This window comes from Lynx rufus, unplaced genomic scaffold, assembly GCF_022079265.1.
Source record: "Lynx rufus isolate CCGP_SWC_20201006 ecotype Redwood Valley unplaced genomic scaffold, mLynRuf1.p SCAF_3, whole genome shotgun sequence".
Taxonomy (NCBI): Eukaryota; Metazoa; Chordata; class Mammalia; order Carnivora; family Felidae; genus Lynx; species Lynx rufus.
In genome coordinates, this window is record NW_025814845.1 from 96,997,729 (window position 1) to 97,019,110 (window position 21,382).

Consider the following 21,382-nt stretch of genomic DNA (forward strand, 5'->3'; position numbering starts at 1 on the left):
AAGCTAAGGCCAAGGCTTGAAGGGATCTTGTTATCTGCATATGATATGAAAGCTTCCACACAACTTAGCTAGGCTTATCTAAAACCAATAAAGTCATTTTTTAGTGGGAACAGATGTAAAGTTTAATACTCCTAATCTTTCAAAAATTAGATATTGTAAAGTTTAATTGAATTATATTGTCTTTCTAAATATGTAATTTCTTATCCTATTAAAAATTCTATTTTATTCAATCTCAAAGGGAAGAAGAAAAATAGCACTATCATAATAGTAAGACTTTCTTTCAGGAAGAGGTTCCATCTTGTTTGATATATATTTAGTTTTCGAAGCATTTGTGGATTTTTTGAGAAGTAAAGAGATTAAGGAAATAAAATCATAGTTCCCTTCTAGTGAGCAGCACCACATTCTAGGTACTTAGCTAATCACTTTTCATGTACCTTCTCAATGAATCCTAGGAGTTAAAGATTATGTTACCCTGTTTCTAGATAAGAACATAGAAACTTAGAGGGGCCTAAGGTCATACAGCTAGTTAAGTGCAAAAAACAGTCTTAACCTTAGATCAGGCAGAGCCCAAGTCTTATGCATTAGATAAATTGCATTTTTAATATTTAATTGGCAATTCTTGATAAAGGAAGCTGAATGGCAAAAGGTTCCTTCCCCTTATCTATAGATACTTTAGGTTTGTATATTTCCCCAGATCATGGAGAACCAGCAGTCTTGGTAAATTCTAACTATATTACAGAATTAATTAACAATGTGAAGAGCAATATTATATCGAATTCGTAAATGATGATCTTATTTCTAAAATCCAAATTTGGTCAATGAATGATAGTTAAGGGCTCTGAATTTGGAGATGTTTATCTGGGTTAGAATTTAGAGCCCATTATGGAAAAATCCCAAATTTCCATCAAATGATGAATGGATTAGAAGATGTGAGATATACATATACATATATATATATATATATATATATATATATATATATATAGAACTGGAAGGTATTATGCTAAGTGAAATAAGTCAGTCAGAGAAAGACAGATACCATATGTTTTCACTCATATGTGGAATTTGAGAAACTTAACAGAAGACCATAGGGGAAGGGAAGGAAAAATAAGTTACAAACAGAGAGGAAGGCAAACCATAAGAGACTCTTAGATACAGAGAACAAACTGAGGGTTGATCAGGGTTGGGGGGTGGGGGAGAAGGGAAAATGGATGATGGGCATTGAGGAGGGCACTTGTTGGGATGAGCACTGGGTGTTGTAGGTAAGTGATGGATCACTGGAATCCACCCCTGAAGCCAAAACTACACTGTATGTTAACTAACTTGACAATGAATTATAAAAATAAATAAATAAAATAAATTTCTAAATTAAAACAAAAAGAATTTATAGGTCAGAGACCAAAATTTGACCATGTTGTGTTGTGAAAGAAAATCACTCTAAAATACTAAGAATAATTAAAAGCTTTCTTTCCCAAAACAGAAATTAAAAAAAAAAAAAAAACCAACACTTCTGGCAACTCAATTTTTTGTCCAATGCTGAATGCTAAAGAATGTCTCTAGGCAGTTGCTCTCCTTCCTTTTTGTTTCTGAAATATTTGTCCTCTTTCCTTACTTGAGCACTTCCCACACCTCACAATAAAAATGTCACAATAAAAATGTAAGAAACTGGCTTCTGTACCAACCTTGTCAGTGACTTGGGACAAATTATTTCACCTTTCCAAATATCAGTTTCCTTATTTGAAGAATAGAGTTAGTAGTAGCCCTTACCTCATAAGGTTGTAGTGAGAATTAAATGAGATGGTGCTTATAAAACAGTTAACACAATGCTTGACAAAAGGTAGAGTCTCAATCAATGATGATTTTAAATATCATGGCAGGAAAAATTGAAGATAAAATACTGAAAGATAAGTTATTTAAATAGATACAAAATAAATAATGATTTGCACTAACTTTATTAGATTTCAGCATAGTTTTGTAACAATTTAATAAATGACACTTAAAGTTGGGGAATTTGACTTCTAGTTCTCTCTTTCTCCAGTTCTAACAAAGGTGGGCAAAAGTCAGGAGATAAAAGGGTGGCTAGAGCCCAGGACAGCCCATCACAGCTATGTTTCAACTGCTTTTTATCGTAATGTTTAAAGTAATAAGCAATAGACATTTATTCTCAATATAATTCTGACATAAAATATACCCAAAGTAGGATTAAGTGAAATCAGATAAGAAAGAGTTATAAAGAAAAAGGGAAAGGCATATATTTATGCCTACTATGAATTTATATAAATCTATCAAAAGGCAGACATCATTTGTCTAATACCTGCATGATTCAAATGTATAAATATTTTAATAGCAGATTTCACCATGGTATTCAGGAAAGAACAACAAACGCCTGAGCTATCTTTCCAAAGCTACCTTTCCACTGTCCTGATAAATAAACTTTGTGTAAAGTCCAGGTAGAAAAAGGAGCAAAGGGGAGATGACAAGAAAGGTGCAGGAAAGATAGGAGTTACAGGGGACAGGGAATAGAGATTTAAAGCAGTAGGAGGAGTGACTTTTCATAATCTAGGAAATCTCATCTCCCTCTACCCACATTCACTGCATCCAGAGGAGGTGGAAGCCAGAAACAAACTGATTACTGGGAAACCCCAAGAGACTTATGCCTTTTTTCAGTGTGGGACAGTAAAACTGCAATAAGTAACTGATTGTAATCTTCGCTAATATGGTATCCTGAGGACATACAAAATGCTAAGCAAGAGGAGAGTCTCTTGGATGTAAGTAGAGATGTTTAATTGTGGTGAAACTATATGACATCATCCTTGTGTCCAAAAACAAAAACAAAAACGAAACAAACAAACAAAACATGTATTTAAGCATCGCCAGTCACATGTAACAAATGCTTCTTCACCAGGGCCACCATATTTATCACCTAAAGGTAGCAGTACTCAAAACCCTGCAATGATTGGGGTCATCAGAGATTCTAAACCCTGACTCCATATTCCCATTCCTTTGCATTCCTCTCTAGAAGTCTTCCCTGAGCTGTAAAATAATCACTCAGAAACCCGAAGCTGGTGACTCATTAATCAGGCCAGTCAGTTAATTTTGATGCCTTGGTCTTGGCATCTGCCACATAACATGCAGGTGACACCTTCCCCCACACTCTGATGCAGTATCATTGTGAAAAAATAAAACGAAACTCAAGGAGACCTGAAAAAGACACAAGAAGAACAAGAGTAGGAAATAAAAAAAGAAAGGAAAAAGGCATTTTAGATTATCCAGTAGGTGCCAGGATTATAGTACCACTTCTTCTCAAAAAGAATAAAATAGGTATTGCGATCCATCTTTTTACCTATATAAATACAAACATTAAGGGGTTATGTGACTTGCCTACAATCACACAATTCAAATGTATTGGAACCTATAAATAAAGACTTCTCTGACTCTAAAAGCTATCCTTGTTTCACTATATTATGGCAACATGGGTGTGAGATGAAGAGGGAAAAAATTAGGGAACTAAAACATTAAATATAAAGGTGCCCTTTACATATAAAGAAAAAAAGTTCCTTTATATTAGCAAGTATTTAATCATATGAAAGTGAAACTGAAGTCTGTCCTTGTTGAAGTATTATGTTATTCTATTCATCCTACATTACTAATATTTGTTCTTCCTATATAAATTAGAACAAGGGGCTCCTGGGTGGCTCAGTCAGTCGAGTGTCCAACTTCGGCTCAGGTCATGATCTCGCAGTCCATGAGTTAGAGCCCCTCATCGGGCTCTGTGCTGACAGCTCAGAGCCTGGAGCCTGCTTTGGATTCTGTGTCTCCCTCTGTCTCTGCCCCTCCCCCACTCACACCCTGTCTCTCTCTCTCTCTCTCTCTCTCTCTCTCTCTCTCTTTCACTTTCTCTCTCTCTCTCTCTCAAAAATAAATTAAAAAAAATTTTTTTAATTAGAATGAGTGTGCAGCCTCATACTACACCTTTATCTTTAGTAAGTCACTTTCTTTGCCCAGTAAATCATAGGACATGATTCTTTTCCTGCCAATGGACTCTGCCTTCCTTCTCTTGCAAAAATGAATAGAAGAACAGTAGTAACAGGCACCCAGCTTGGTTGGCTGGGTCAGAGCAGCAGTGCACCCTCCATCTTTAGCCTGTAAGGCACCATGGAAACCCGTCATATCAGAAAAATGAAATTTTTGAAAATATGAGAGAAGATTTTCTCCACACAGAGAGGACATCATTTGAAGAACCTACTATTCTATATTCTAAGAGTTTATTAGATTCAGTGTTGTGGCTGAAATTTCAGTGTTGTTGCAAAACTTTGTGATGATTAATATCATCTTATGATATGCCGGGAAAGTGGTGAGGCACCTTAAAGTGCTCTCATGTCATGCTTCAGTGAAGAAACAAAGAGAGTCCCATCCCCCTCAAGAAAACTGTGGAATTTCCCACACTCAGCTAAACTGCTGGTCAGGGAAAATGGAGGAAATAAAACATGACTAAAAAGGAAGAAATCAGAGGAATAACAACAGGGCTGACTCTCAAGGAAATAGGAGTTTCTTTTTGTTGTTGTTAATGTTTATTTATTTTGAGAGAGAGAGAGCATGTGTGCAAGTGGGGGAGACACAGAGAAGTAGAGAGAATTCCAAGCAGGCTCCACAGGGTCAGCACAGAGCCTGAGATGCGGGACTGATCTCACGAACCCGTGAGATCCTGACCTGAGCTGAAATCAACAGTCTTATGCTTAACCGACTAAACCACCCATGTGCCCCAGAAATATGAGTTTCTTGATGGAAAGTCTGCTTCCAGGAACTTGAGAAAAAGGTCAAGCATGAGAAACATGAGTCCACCAAGGATCAGCTTGGCTTGTTTTACTATGACTTCATCACTTCTCAGCCTCTTTCCTTCACTTTCATCCTTTCTCCCTTCTTCCCTTCCGCTTTCTCTCATTTACCCAATAACAATTCCTACATTTCCTTTTTTCCCCCTTGTTTATGCCATATTTTTCATTAAATACTGAGTAGCTTCTTCTCAGAGCTAATGAGGAACCCGAATAAATTATAGAATTATTCCTTTGTGACTATGATGTCACAACCTATATCAGAAAGACCTACTGCTAGAGCTCTGCCACTCATTTCTTTACTCGTATTCCCTTAATTCAATTTCCTACTCATCCCTCCATTTCCTCCAAACTACAGGTTAATACAAATACAATAAGAGAGTTCTAATGTCCTTGGGAATGGTTGTGTACTTCCATTTTGCAGTGATTTTATACCTATGTCTTATGTTGAAAAACTTTTAAAAGAGCTTTGTCACAGTCTCTTGTTGTTCCCCAAGTAACAGGTTTTCCTTTGCTACATTTCATGTTCAAGCCTTATATGTATCAAAAAGAGTATAAATGGTGTCTTCTAAGTACATATATGTGTGTATATAATTGGATGGATGGATGGATGGATGGATGGATGGATGGATGGATAAATAGGCAATTTATATAGATAGGCAGACAATCATTGCAACTGGGATTAACTGAATAATCTTTTTTCCTCCAAAGGAACTGAAGAAGAAGATGAAGGGGATGACCATCTTCTGGGGTCTGTGGATGAGTTTTGGTGGTTTCCTCATATGTGGAGCCATATGCAACCCCACCTCTTCCATAATGAGTCATCTTTGGTGGAGCAAATGATTCTCAACAAAAAATTTGCCTTAGTAAGTAACTCTCAATCAAAAAATTTGCCTTAGTAACTCTTTTGAATATTACATTGAGCTAGTATACACTGACATTAGAACAAGTTGGTATTTTAGCCTTTCAGTATGTGACTTTTGAATTTGTATGGGACGCTCAGTACTATGCCTAATACTTTGAGGGTTCTAATTTAGGAAAAACTTCACAAGACACTCTAAGACTTACCTACTAGACAGTTTAGTCAGAGCTCATAAGACATGGCTCTCTGTCCAGAAGGAGCTTCTTGCTATATTAGGAAGGCAAAATATGCACACAAAACAATTTTCCAACAAAATGAGATATTCCATAACCTACTACTAAACTGTACAGATATAAGAACCCACAGTTCAGAGAAATAAGTGTCATTGGGAGTGGCCAGGAAAATGTACTTGTGGAAACAGGACTCTAGGTACACCTGAAATAAGAATAAAATTTACGTGCCAGGAAGCACTGGAGTGTAATGAGGCTGAGGGAAAAGACCATGTAAGGAGACCATAATGTGGGCACTAGGTAATGAAGACTGAGTCAGAAAGGTAATGGAAACGGGAGGAAAACCATTTAAACACATTGCAAACATATATGTTATAGTGATGGAACATTCACTTGACTGGTACACTGTTTTCTACTGAAGGCTTTCTGCTTCCTGACAGGGAAATTTACAGTAGAAGTTCTAATAAGTACAGTGTATGAGAAAATGTGCTGTAAGCAGCAGGGATGGTATATAGTGATTAACAACCCAATATAGCATGTTTGTTTCTGTGAATAATACTAATGGCACACAAACACATGGAGGACTTCAGATAGGCATTTGTCTATTTACCCAGCATTCTCACACCTTGGGCAGGGAGTGCCTTGGGGTAGGAACTATATTCAGTTCATCACGGCATGGCAGCTCCTATATCATGAAGGTACTCAATAAGTATTTGTAGCATAAATGATCAAAGCAACAGAAATTATCATTCAAAAAGGATTTGAAATGTAATATATTTTTGTCTATTATAGCATTTTTTATTTCCAAACCATAAAGCTGATATTACAAAGTTCATAAATTATTTATATTGAGAATAATTCTAAAACCATCATATCATGTTCCTAAGCAAATCCTACTAATTGTAGACTTATCCCAGTGTGTAAAATGAATTAAAATACACAATGATGGTTAATTTAAATATGATTTTGAAAAACTTAAAATATAATTGCTCCCTTGACAAACAGAAAATGTTTTACCAGAGATTTAAAGTTCTAACCCCATAACTAGAAATGATTGATTTCAAATACAACTGCTCAACTTTGAGGCTTTTCCACATATATGCCTTTCTCATCATTATAGTCCTTAAACAGTATAGTCCCCAACGTTATATGTTCTTAAACATTATAGTTCTATTTCTTAACATATTTCACCCTGAAATGACATAAGAGATTATGGTTGTCAAGGGTTATGTCTCCCTTTGCCGGCCACCTGACCATACAACTGTTAGCTTTTTGGCCACTTAGAATTTCAGAGTACGGACACTCACTTATCATAGAGCGTATTCTATGTAAACTGCTGGAGCCAGGATGTTCAGGTAATTGATCCACATGGTACCTTACTTAAAGGTGCACAATAAAAAGTAAGAATTTATAAAATACATTTTTCTATTGAGGATGTAGAAGGCCAAACACTTTATGGATAGCATTAGAAGCCCATACTTGTCTTTGAACTTCAGTGACTGCCCAAAATAGATACGCAGCTGCAAGTGCACGATGGGCATGCACTGATATTTTGTCAAGAAAATGAGAATAGTGTCCTCCATATTGATATTGTGAAAATGTTCTGATAGAATTTGCAAACTCTTGTGAGATGAAGAGCCTCCTTTATCCCCCTAAAATATAAACAGAAATAGCGAACAGCATGTAAGAGTGTGTAAACATTGTCACACTTTTTAATGGAGAGCACTAAAAATCCTATCTCGATGCAGCAAACATTAATTCTATCATCTTCAAAAGTCTAAGACTTGCTGATATAAGCAACATTAATCAGCATGAGAGGATGTGAAGAAGAAAATTACTTTTATTCTTTAATCTGTGGAGAAAGAAAGGAAATGGTGAAAGAAGAAATACATAGAGTAAAAGAAAGTATTAGTATAAGATTAAAAAGGAGAAGTAAGCAGGAAGGTTTTTGTTGTTTGTTGTTTTTGGTAGCTTTCAAAAAACTAGTTTATCAAGGCAAATGTGATGAACATGACATTAACTGCTATCTATACTCCTCTGCAGCTACATAGTATCTAAACAATAGTATTCTATTATTACTTGAATGGATGGATCACTGAATGTTATGTTTGTATTAAAACAAGTGTAAATACTTGAAAGTACATATAATGAGAACAGACATGCACAGGGATTATATACATTTTTTTAGAATTCTCAACTAAAAAGCATCATGAGTTGAATAATTCAGAACTGAAATTTGGTCATTCTTAACCTCCTCACTCAAGTGCCAAGCAAAGGACATTTTCTTCAAAATTTCTTTCCTAAGTACAGGTTGACAACCCAAATTACGATCCTCAAAGCAGCAGAGAACAGTCATGAAGGATCTTCAGAAATAAGGCCAAATATGTTCTTTAATATTTAATCAATTATAGGACCCATGGATTTTTTTTTGGGGGGGGGGTCAGCAAAGGACAGATAAGAAAAAAGACAAATCCAGGACCAGTCCCGCCCAGCCATAATCCCAAGAAAGAGAATATATATATGTAAAGCAATTGAGAACAGTGATTGGCACCTCACAAACAGTGATGGCAGCTGTTGTTTTGATTATCATTCTATTCACTATCAGAAAACTGCCATCTTCAATTTTTGCCTAGGCTCCTGTGAGGCATTTAGAGTGACAGGTGAGAGGAACCAAAATCCTCAAGTTTAAAAGCTTATTCGGAATTGCTATGACATTTGGCTAATGTGAATTCTACACATTTTCTAAACATGTGTTAACTCTTCTACTTCCCATCAAGGCATTAGGGTTACAAAGAAGAGGCTTTGCTGCTAAATTTAAAGAGGTAATGAGAAAAGGGTTTTCGTTTTTTATACATTCCATATTATTTCCTTTAATTCTTATAGCAATCCTGAATTGTAATTATATTCATTCTCACTTTATAGAAAAGGAAAGTGAAAATCAGAGAAATACAGTGATTCACTCAGGATTATAAAGCTTCGTGGGGGTAGAATTAAGACAAGAAATCCAGGTCTTCTAAAATGGCATATATTGTAACCGCCCAGGCTTTCTCACTAGCCTCTCAACCCAGTTCGAAGGAGTAAGTCTAGATTTCCCTTCTGTCTGGTAATCCAAAAGAATATTTGATAATTCTGATAACATAAAGGAAATTGAAAACTAGAGGTGGAACTCATAGGGCAACTTTTTCCTGAGGTTCCCAGAAGTCCCCTAAACTAAGATAGGCAGAGTTTCTAAAATGTTGGGAAAGGAGACAACTAAATCTGAGGACCTTTCCACGTGAATGAGTTTCTTTTGTCATCTATAGATAGAAAGACTGCTTTAATTCAATGGAAATTATTCTAGAGGAAGTTTTGCCTCAACTACCAACTCACTAGATGAAGCAAGGAAAAGCTTAACCTGTGCTAACAGTGCATTTCTAAACTGGGTAGCATCTTGCTTTTCTCCACCAGCTTAGAGGCTCTGAATTTAAAAATGAGCATTTGTGTTTCTCCCAGTGAAGGAACTGAAAGAACATACAGAGAAGCAATGTGCTGGCCTGGGAGCAAGTGGGTATTCAGACAAGACTGGAGCTCATGGATAAAATTCAATATTCAAATGAACGATGGAGTTAGAAAACATTTAAAGTATGTTTCCAACTAAGAGAATCTGAGACTATGATGTAAAGCCCTTTTGTCTGAGTGTTCTCTATCACCATCTATAACCAAATACCTGTTATTTTCATTGGGTTTTAGCGAATACATCTGATCTATTATTCTTTTGCACAATTGGACACTTCTGTCTCACAAGGGAATTTGATGTCCATTTTAATTTAGCTTTGAAAGCTCTAATAGCTTATTATGGAAGGTCAAGTAAATCCTTTAGGCAAGCTTGCATTTGATGATTACAGCCACCAGGAAATACAGCTTTAGAGGCTGATTAGAAAATATTTTTAGTTTTCAAATATAGGCTGCTTCAGGTATTAAAATGAAATGTAAACAAGGGTTTGTTTTTTTTTTTTTTGCACGATGCCCATATCTGAAGCAAGGATTAATTATAACATTTGTTAATGACCTACAACACAGTTTGAAATATCTATTGTACAGAAGTGCCTGGGTGGCTTAGTTGGTTAAGTGTCTGACTTCGAATCAGGTCAAGATCTAACCTTTCAAGAGTTCAGGCCCCATGTCAGGCTCAGATCCTCTGTCCTCCTCTCTCTCTCTGCCCCTCTCCTGCCTGTGCTCTCTCTTTCTCTCAAAATAAATAAAATAAACATTTTTTTTAAATCTGCTATAAAGTATCTATTGTACAGCTTTTAAAATTGGACAAAATTCCATTTAATAAGTAAAATAACATTGTATTTAAGCCTCAAAACAATCATCAATATGTATATACTTTCAATTAAAGAATTAGAGCTAACATTTTTGATAAATTATGGTGGCTTAATTTTTAATGAAAAATAATTAGTGGAAATTTTCATCAAAGAACTCATTGCCAATATCAGATGACACTTAACACTGTAATAGACAATTGTTATTAAAATTAGTAGTAGTAGAACAATGTTTCTAATCCTGAAAACATAAAATCTTGCCAAGTATTGTACTTTTTGACTGCATTATCATTACTCTTCAAATAGTGTCCTTTGCCTTTGCCCCCTTCTTTTCCAAGTTCAGCAGAACTGCTAATTCACATTAGCTGAAATGTCTATTGTCACAACTTTTTAGATTAGTGAGCACATTAACTTTTGTAATATGGAAATAAAGATTATAGTATCAAAATGTAATTTAAAATATATTTAAAGACTTGCTGGCTTACGGAATATATGATAATCTTTTAATTAGTTTGCTTGCCAGCTAGAGAATGAATGAATTCTATCATTTTTACTTCAGTGAAGCACTTCGTAAAAAGACACATTCGATTTTTACTTTATTGATATTGAAAACAAAGCACAGTTCTTGTGGTCCTAATAGAAATAGAGTTCAAATCAGGATGTGAAAGTCCACTTGGAGCTGGTAACCACTTCTTCAGTTACCCAAGTAGCACAGTTTTAAAAAGACACTAGCCATTATTCAGAGCATGATGACCAATATGGTGAAGTCTATAATTTACTTCATAAAAAATAATGGCTGAAGGAACTTGGTAAGGCCAAGAGACGGAAGAGGAGACCAAAGGATGTATTATCAGGACAAATATTCAACTTAAAAGTTCGAGGATGGCCATCTCAGTGATTCCAATATCGAAATGTGTCAGTGCTAACACCCTTACCCCCACTACCACCTCACATCCTCCCCCAGGATGTCCCAAATCTCCCAACTGCTCAACAACTAAAGGGGCCTGGCTCAGAGTCTCCAGCATCTATCTCCAGCTCGACCGCTGACAACAGTTTTCTGAATGATTAGTGGTATAGCATGCTGGCTGGTAAATATTTTGAATATTACTCCTGAGTATAATCAATCAATTATATGATTTAGAAGGAACTTAAATAAGTACATTCAGAAAGTAAGCCATAGGAGAGGGAATACAATCCTATATATTCAGGTAGCGTTTTTCTTCTAATCTAGGTTCTTTACCTAGAATGGTGATTGACACCTCATAGGTGCTCAATGTTTGGTAGATGAAAACATAATAAATAAATATTTCTTCCAGATCTTAAGATTTTATCATTACTGTTTAAAAATGTAGGTTTTATTGTTATTTGGGTATGGTGAGCTCATCAGATCAGGAGACGACTGCAATTGAAAAGCTGGTTTGTTACTCAAAGTTTCCAAAGAGGAGAGAGCACACCACACCATCCAGGCCCCACAGTGTAGCACTAGAGTCAGTAGAGAGAGTACGGGGAATTCTGTAGTTCCTACAGGAAAGGCCAGACAAGGCATGGTAAACAGGTTATACCTGGTCCTGAGATGATTAGGGAAGGGAGGTAGCTCCTCAGCTTAAGAAGGAAGTGATTGTGGTGCACCTGGGTGGCTCAGTTGGTTAAGCATCTGACTTCAGCTCAGGTCGAAATCTCACAGTTCATTAGCTAGAGCCCTGTATTAGGTGAGTTAGAGCCCTGCTTTGGGTGAGCCCCTCTTCTCTCTCTCTCTCTCTCTCTCTCTCTCTCTCTGCCCCTCCTGGGATTCTCTCTTTCTTCCTCTCTCTGCCCCTCGCTCACTTGCACCCTTTCCTCTCAAAGAAAACAAAAAACAAAACAAAAGCCAAAAAAAAATGGAAGTGGTTGAGAGTAGGGACCCTGAACAGGTTGGTTTACATTTGAAGAGCATGCTCTTGGATAGGTGTTTAATTGTCTCTAGGAACTGGATAGCCCTGGGAGAGGCAGTCTTTCCCGGGTCAGCAAGGTCTCAGATGTCAGAGCATCAGAAATACAGAAAATAAAAAGGCATGATTAATACAGTTACATATACCTCTAAGTTATGTATCTTGAAGCATTCCATAGGTTTTCAAATCCCCTCATCATTCCAGTTGCCATAATTGTACAACATCTAACTTGCCATTCTCCTTCCATATATATGTTGCCCCGTGTGACCATTATCAGAACAGAAAACAGTACAATATTTTTCCTTTATGTACTTTACTTCTATTTATGTAGCCAAGAGCACATTTTTTTTAAACCATAATATCCCACCTGTGTCTGCCAGACCTTCTGCCCATGAGCTATTTATTAAGCCTTCAGGTATTTGTTTTTGTCCAATAGCTTTTGTAAACTGAATGCTAGCTTTGCGATTACAACTCCCCCTTTAACATTTCATATTTGTCATGTGTTCAGTGTTTCAGTATATCACCATACTTGTAAAGATTGATTCTGTTATTTAACATGCATTACTTCTGTCCTAGTTTTGTGTCATCCATATATTTTACAAGTATACTTTATCAGTATGACTTTTGCATCTTCATCAAGTTGTTGATCAAGTTGAACAGGCTCAGAAGAGCACGTCTTAAAGGAATTAAAAGTCTACAAGTTTTATTATTTCTAATTCCCTTAAGACATGCTCTTCTGAGCCTGGAAAATATTGAAGTACTTTAGTTCATTATAGTTAACAATTTAGTTCCTTGTTTCTTTTATTCTAATTTTGTGTTTATACCATCATACGTATTTTGAAGAGCGGTTCTCTTTGATAGGGAAAGTAGAATCAGAAGAGATATTGGGCATTTCTGCTTTTCTTCCCCAATCATCAAAATTTTTCAGCCTCCTCCTTTCCAACTGTGAACATGGAATTAAATTCTTTGTGTATCTTTTGCTGATTAGAGTTGTTTTTAATTAGCAATTTATGGAAAATAAACTTATTTTGAACTTTAGCCTCTTTCATTTTTTTTTTTACCATTTTTATTTATTTTGTTTTGTTAGTTGTTTTTGTCTTTGGTTATTTGCACTTGCTTTCATCTCATGTACCTGTTTTAAGCCTTGGTGAATGTGAGGGCCCTATAAGTAGTTTCTTTAAATAATAGCTAGTATTACTGACCCTTCATTATGTGTCTAGAACTCTTAATTAATAATCTTATTTTTTCTTGTATTAATCATATTTAATTCCTGTCTCAACCCTTCTGACCTCATCTCTATTTTATAGAACACAAAAAGATGATATTTGAAGGGGTTTATTGAGTAATTACTCCCATCCACAAAGCAAAGCCACAGTTCTGGCACTCGAATTCAGAGATTTCTGACTCTTAATCACGATGGTAAATAGATGTTTTCTTCCTTGTTTTGAATAATTATAATTCTCTAGGACGCATTACATTTTTTGAATCCCCGATCCTTCTTCAGCTATACTCCTTTAATGTATTCCTAGTGTATATTCCTTTAGTGTATCATTTCACCTTTTTCTATCAGAATGTTTTAAAATCTGCTATCCTAAACTGAAATTTCACATCTAATTATTTTCAGAATTACATATTTTAAGCATTTTGAACTCCAACATGACATTGTCATCTCCTTCCCAGAGTTCAGTCACTTCCACATAGACTGTAGAATCTGAGAATATTAGGGGTGCCTGGGTGGCTCAGTCAGTTGAGCGTCCAACTCTTCATTTCGGCTCAGGTCGTGATCCCAGGGTCATGGGATCAAGCCCTGCATCAGGTTCTGCACTGAGCATAGACCCTGATTAATATTCTCTCTCTCTCCTCCTCTGCCCCTATCCCCAGCTTGTTCTCTCTCTCTCTCTCTCTCTCTCTCTCTCTCAAACAAACAAAAATCAGAGTATATTAGAGTGGGAATGTTGAGGATGGAGAGAAGCAGAAAGACTGGAGGTAAGTAGACAAATTGGATTACTATGGAAATAATTAAAGAAGAGGACATAAAGAACAGCTTTAAAACTAACAAGTGAAATTATAAAGGAGAGAAATGTATAAACTATTTCTGAAATAGAATCAATAGGTCTTCTTATTGGATGGATGATGAGGAAGCCAGAGGAGATAACAAGTCAAAAATAACATCAAGGTTTGAGCCTCCCAATTTTCTATCTGTGTATACTTATTTAAAGTATGTAGGTATGAACTGCTGCTTTTCCTTAGAAGCTCTGTATACCCCCTCCTACCCATTCTACAGATGCACACCTTTTTTTTTTCTTATTTAGATACATCATTACACTTTTGAAAGTGGTTTTGATTACATCAGGAACTTAGAATCCTTTTCGTTGTAAATTCCTTTCCAGATTAATTTTTTCCATTCTATAGGAAGATTTCATGCTCCCTGATAAGCTGGAGAGTATAGAAAACTATTCTTCAATTCCTTTCCTTTATTTCTCTAGAGATAAAAAAAATTCTACACTGCATCTCCAGCACATGTATGGTAATTTAAACTGGTTTTGTAAAAAGAAAGATAAATTTAGTACATGTCCTACATGAAAATAGTCCCGCACTGCCCAAATTTATTTGGGCACAAAATGAACTAAAAGCCTTTATGAAATCTCCAAGAAACTCTTTGTGGTGAGCTGGAGTCAGATGCAGGGATGGAGCTGGGGAAAGGTTTATTTCCAGATCCACGCATGCTGCTACTAAATTTTGACTGCTCCTTCCTTTTTGAGTGCCTTGCATTTAGTTAAAATGGAAGAAGCATTTGTTTTCTGAGAGGTTATCATAAACATGGCAGAGATGGAAGTGATGGCAAAAGAAGACATGACAGTAAGGTCCACACACATGCTAACCCTTCATCCGCTTTGGCCTTTTCACGTCTCCCCCTCCATGTCCACAATCATTCAGCTATTTCCATGAGTTCTTTCTTTGCACCATATCCTGCTCCATTTCAGAGCTTTCGACCCCCACTCCACTTCCACATCTTTCACCCTACACCTACATCCGTGCAGCAGCATCCAAACTCACCTCCTTAATGCCCCGTTCTGTTCAATTCATGCTCAAATCAGGGAACGCTGTGAAACTTGAAATTATATTATGCTACTTCCCTACATGAAACAGAACTTTGCATTTCAATTAGAAAGCTTCTGGACTCTCTAGACAAAATGCAGGAAGAGAAATTTGAGTTCCATGTATTTACCAGACATTATGCTTAGTGCTTTTCACACGTCCTCAATTAATATCCTCACAATCACTTGTGAGGCTGATCATCCCCATATTGAAAATGAAGAAAGTGAGGCTCAGAGTGCTTATATAATTTTCCTTAAATCATATAGCCAGTGAAAGCTGAGAAGGGGTTTGACCCCAGGTCTTCCAAGCTCCAAAGCCCATGTAACCAGCATGGTTGGTATAACTGAAAATTGCCATGTAGTTGACACTGTTATTGACTGCTGTTACCAAAATATTACAATCAGAATGTTATTACTTCCCTAAAGAGCTATTTTAAACAAATTCAGAATGTTAAAATCTGATTTTTTACAATGTTTTTCATTTAAATAGATATTTATATAATTTATGTAATTTCTTGTGTTTGGGCAACCAGCACCACGAGTGTGAACTGTCCTGGTGGCTATTATAAATATCAGAGGGTATGCAGTAGTTATAACAAAGAGCAGTATCAACTTTTTTATTCTTTCTGGAATAATAAACTTCAGTTAAAACTGGTACTAGGCATAATTAAAAATTCCTACTCTAATCAACCCTGTGTATATTCAGAAAGATTAAATGTGTTTGCAAGTACCTTGGGAATTTGAGCCTATCCCTGAATTGTTTATAGCTTTATTACCTCTCAAGGACCCAAAGGTCCACATAAAACTCATCACTTCAAACTCTGAGAAAGCTGGATTAAACTAAACCCTCTGATTCCTCTATTGTGTCTGTAGATCATTTTATTTTTGGTTATTTTGCTACAGCATTAAAAAAATCTTCATAAATTCATTTTTTTATATTTCTACAAACCCCTCCATGTGTTTACTTGAAGAAATTGCAGCAGTTCAAAAAACTCCGCCTGGCCTGTGTAAGGTACAAGTGTTTACATCATTCCTTTGAGTATTCTCACAAAAGTACACCCCTTAGTGGCATGTTGACTTATGAAACACTCAACAGTGATATGACGACACTTCACAAATTCTGAAGGGAACTCAAAGAGAGGAAAGCAGCATGCTCTGTTAAATAGAAACTTACCTGAAATAGATTACACCATTATTAGGGAAGACTAGAGAAAAATCTGTCCCCCCAAATCATTCCTTCTTAGAGGCTACCAGTGAAAATGAAGTTTAAATTTCAGTATTGGTGCTGAATTATTACCTTAAGTTTTGTCACTGGAATTTCTTAATGCATTTGGCATACTAAATTTCATTTCAGTTTTTCAACTAAGTTGTTAACTTGGAGTAATGCCTGAAGGGGAGTATGTGATGTCAAGGACGGTTTTTGCTCATATTGTTATTATAACCTTATCAAATTTATGGTTTGCCAAGAGTATTTTTACCTCCCATTTTATCCATAATATCAATTACTTTTCCAGAAAAAAATATATACTTTTTTGTAAAACATTTTTTACATAAGATTGATAGTGATAGTGTATCTTCTTTAGGAATGTCTCCTCTTAAATAAGAATTCTGAAGAGGTTTTTTAAAGAGAAGTGATGTGGAAGGATTCTTAGTTTACGTCTCTTTCCTTGTCTTTTTGTTGCTTAAAACAGAAAGAGAATATGTGGCTTGGTCAGTTGAGCATCTCACTCTTGATTTTGGCTCAGGTCATACATCAGACTCTGCTGAGTGTGAAGCCTGCTTAAGATTCTGTCTCTCTCCCTCTGCCCCTCCCCCTGCCTCTCACTCTCTCTCTCTCTCTCTCCCTCTCTCCATTCCAAGGAAAAAAAAAAGAGAATACTAACAAAATGAAAGGAAATTAAATAGTAATTGACCAATAATATTGTTTATGTTATATCTGTCATTGTATACAACTCTTTGTAATTAATTTTATTACCCCTACTCAGCAAGCAAGGGAAGTGAGGCTTGGTGAGACCTGCCCAAGTTCCTAAAACTAATGAAGAGCAGCACTAAAGTTGAGCCAAGGACTTCTATATCTGTACTTCCTCCAGGATACCACACTTTCCCTATCCCTGAGATTGTCTGGTAGACACCAACCATTTCATTGTCATGGATTTCAGTATCTTTAAATATGAGAAGAATAAGATTATTTTCTCACGATGTAGTTGATGAAACACTATATATTCCTTTCCAGAGCTGAGTAACTTCACAATAATAAGGTCATACTTCCAATTTATTGAGTTACTATAATGTCACTCCATTTCACAAGGTTTCATTATTAACACCTTTAACACTTTAATCCAAAGACTTGTGTTTCTGTAGTCATGCTTCTTTCAGATCCAAACTATGAGACAAAGAATATCACCTTCCTGGGGTTTCTGGACCCAGGGAAGCTCATGTAGGCTTTGGTGTCCAGAGTTTTTATTGGGGTTTCATTTCATAGGCATGATTGTTTAAATCACTAGCCATTTGATTGAACTCAATCTTCAGTTCTTCTCCCCTATCTGGAGGTCAGGCCAATATTACCCGGATCAAAGCCCCTCCCCTCTAATTACACGTGTGGCCTTTCTGGTGTGGCCAAACTCCATTCTGAATCATCTTGTCAGCCTAAGCTCAGATAGGGTCTCAGGGGCCCACCATCAATAACAAAGACATTCCTATCACTCAGGAAAATTTTAAGGATTCCAGGCTTATCTCCCAGGAACCAGGGATGATGAAGACCAGCCAAATTCTTTATTATACAACAGCTGACAACAGAGGATAAATTTAAACTCTTAAACCAAATGTATTAAAAACAACATGATGACCACAGCAGAGTTTTCACATACCAACCAGCAAGCAGAAATTTATATGATGAATTTAATATTACCATGTAAAAAAAACCTAGAAATAAATTTATTGGCCAAATCTATAAAAATTAACCAAATTTATGTAAATATGCCAATCACTTTTTAGGAGGTTATTCCTTAAATTTATAGGTGGAAAATTACACATGTTAGTTTAAGATTAGATCATGGATTAAAAACAGTACATTTATACTTAGCATCTGAATATAAGATCACTTCTAAAACCAAATAGATTATGTCAAAGAAACAGAATTTTAAATCTGAGCTTTAGTGACTACTTGCACAATTGAAAAAATTAAAATATCAGATTCCTATACTAAGGTAATTATTTCTTTCAGAATCTTTTATTTCAAACCATACCAGAGATACTATCATTTATCACAGGAACATATTTTAATATTGACAATGTTATCATTCAATTTCAAACCTTAATTCCCTAACCTAAAGATAAATCCTGACTTGCTTGGTTTCCTTCTAGGTGAAGAAGGAATTCACTTCTTTGAAATGGTAATTTCCATCAATTGTAACTGCTACAGAACTCCTCCTTCTCCAGATGGGAGAGAGGCCTCCTGGGCTCCCATAAGCTAAACTTTGTGTGTGGCCTGTTAGTTTCACTTTAGGAAAACAAATTGTCTTTAGAACCTTTAAAATGCTCCTTAATTCAATGGAATCATTTTCTTCATATATATATTTTTTTCTTCATAGATTTAAGATATATATATATATATACACACACACATATATGTGTATATATACGTATATATATATTTATACGTATATAGGGATATATACGTATATATACATATATGTATGTGTGTATATATATATACATATATACATACATATACATATATACATACATATATATACACACATATACACTATATATATATAGTGTGTGTGTGTGTGTACACATACACGTGTGCATGCACTCATATGTCTTTTATGTTAAAAGGTTCTAATTTCATTTTCCAAACATGCTCCTATCACATGGAAAAATATATTCTTTTCTATGTGAAAAGCAATAGCTTTTAAAGAAGGCACTTTAAAAATCAAGGCAAAACAATATTTTTCCTAGAAACAACTGCAAAATATATTACCAAATGTAAACATATAGAAACTGTATCATAAATCCTTGTAAATTGTAAATGTAAATTCTCAGTACTATGAGATAGTTAACCAAAGAATGAACTTCTATGTAACTGAGGAAATGGGACATTCTAACCAAAATGAACTGTAGAAAAGCACTTAGAAGTTTTTCCAAATTATGTTGTAATGAACTTTTAGATTTTTTCTACTATAGAATACAGAATGTCTGTTTGGTTGCCTATCATTGTGGGTTTTCTAATTACATTAGTTTTCAAACTTGCTAATCTGAGACATGTGGAAACAGGCAACAAGTCTAGTCCTAAACGGAAATTTAAAAGGTTCTAGATTGAAAGGGAAAAATATTAAAAGTAAGTAAAGTACCATTCCATTATGCTATGTGAAATAAGTCAGACTGAGAAAAACATATACCATATAAGTAAAATCTTAAAAAAAAAAAAAAGAACAAACAAAAAACCAAATCAGAACTATAAATACAGAGAACAAACTAATGGTTGCCAGAAAGGAGGGAGGTAGGGGGTTGGGCAAAATGGGTGAAGGGGAGAAGGAGATACAGGCCTCTAATTATGGAATGAGTAAGTCTCAGGCATAAAAGGTACAGCAAAAGGAATAAAGTCAATGATATTGTAATAGTGATATAATGGGACAGATGGTGGCTGTTCTTGTGGTGAACACAGCATAATGTATAAACTTGTCAGATCAGTAAGTTGAACACCTGAAACTAATGTAACGTTGTGTGTCAGCTATACTCAAATTTGTAAAAGGTAAAGTACCATTCCTGTACTAACAAGAATTTAAGTAAACATTATCAAAGATTATAATAAACAATGATTCTTCAGTAGTGAAGTTAATTGAGCAGCTCAAATATCTGAATACCAAATTTTTTTCTCTTCTTTTAGTTTTTTGGGGAATTTTTCTAAGGAACATAGGATCATTCTTGCTTGATAAAATTGTATTATCTTCACATTGTCTATTTGGAAGTATTTAAATGTATAATTTATGAAAATCTTAAAATTTTTATTCTATACAGTATAATTTAAATATATAAGTTCATAATAACAAATAAATGTGTCTATTTTGCACTTGAATAAAAATTTTTAGCTACAGTCTCAAAAAATGTTTTCATGTATTACTCATGTAAGTGTTAAATTTCCCTGTGAGGTACCATATGTCCATTCTGCAGGCAAGCTGAGAGTTTAACTGAGATCATTGAGAAAATGAAAGTTAAAATGAAGGGAGGTGGTCAGAATCAGTTCACAAACTTGCTCAGTAATATTTATTGAGTGCTTGCTATTGGCAAGATACTGGCCATGTAGCAGTAGACAAAACAGAACCCAGAACTTATGGAGCTTATTGTTTTGTGAAGAAGAGAGACATTAAGAAATAATTATACAGAACAATATTCACTTGCAAACTGTCCAGTGTACTATGAAAAAGAAACGAAGGCTTCAAAGAGAAGTCTTAATGCAGACTTAATTTAGATAAGGACTTGTCAGTGAAGGCTTCTTTACAGATATGACAGGATGAATCACCAAAAAGAGGTGGCACATTTATCCCAGTGAAGAGTTGGAGTAGGGACATTCCAGGCTAAGAAAACCATATATAGGAGGATGCTAAGGTAGGAAAATGCTTGACGGATTTCATGAAAAGATTAATGTGATGGAAATACAGTGAAGGGAGGAGGGTGGTGCAAAATGAGACTAAGGAGAGAAGTGTCATATTGTGCAAGGCTTGAAACTATCCTAAGAGTTTTATATTTTACCATAAGTCAAGGGTAGATTTTGAATAGGAAGGTATAGGATCATATTTGCGACTTTTAAGTCTTACTTTGGCTGCTATGTAGAAAATTGATTAGATTCAGCAAGAAAGGAAAAGGGTAGAAGAGTTAGGAGCCTGTGCTAGAAGCCCATGGAATAAAATGGTAGATTATTCTATGTAATGGTGATGACAGAATTAGAGAAAAGTGGATAGATTTAAGATGCAAACTGGAGGTAGTACTGATAGGATATGATAATGGACTGGATTTAAGACAGAATGAGGAAATAGGTGTCAAGAACAACATCTAATTTTTTCTAGATAGCCACTAGTTGGATGATGACCGATAGTGTCATTCAATGACATGGAGGAACCCTGGGG

General features: G+C 35.5%; 1 protein-coding gene across 1 annotated transcript in view; it reads left to right on the forward strand.

Moving 5' to 3' along the window:
• LOC124520835 (bifunctional heparan sulfate N-deacetylase/N-sulfotransferase 3) overlaps nt 1–21,382 on the forward strand; it is a 169,417-nt gene that overhangs the window by 52,862 nt on the left and 95,173 nt on the right. Inside the window, exon 3 of the mRNA XM_047091927.1 lies at nt 5,544–5,698. Within this exon, the coding sequence (XP_046947883.1) occupies nt 5,544–5,698 (155 nt within the window). The remainder of the gene's footprint in view (nt 1–5,543; nt 5,699–21,382) is intronic.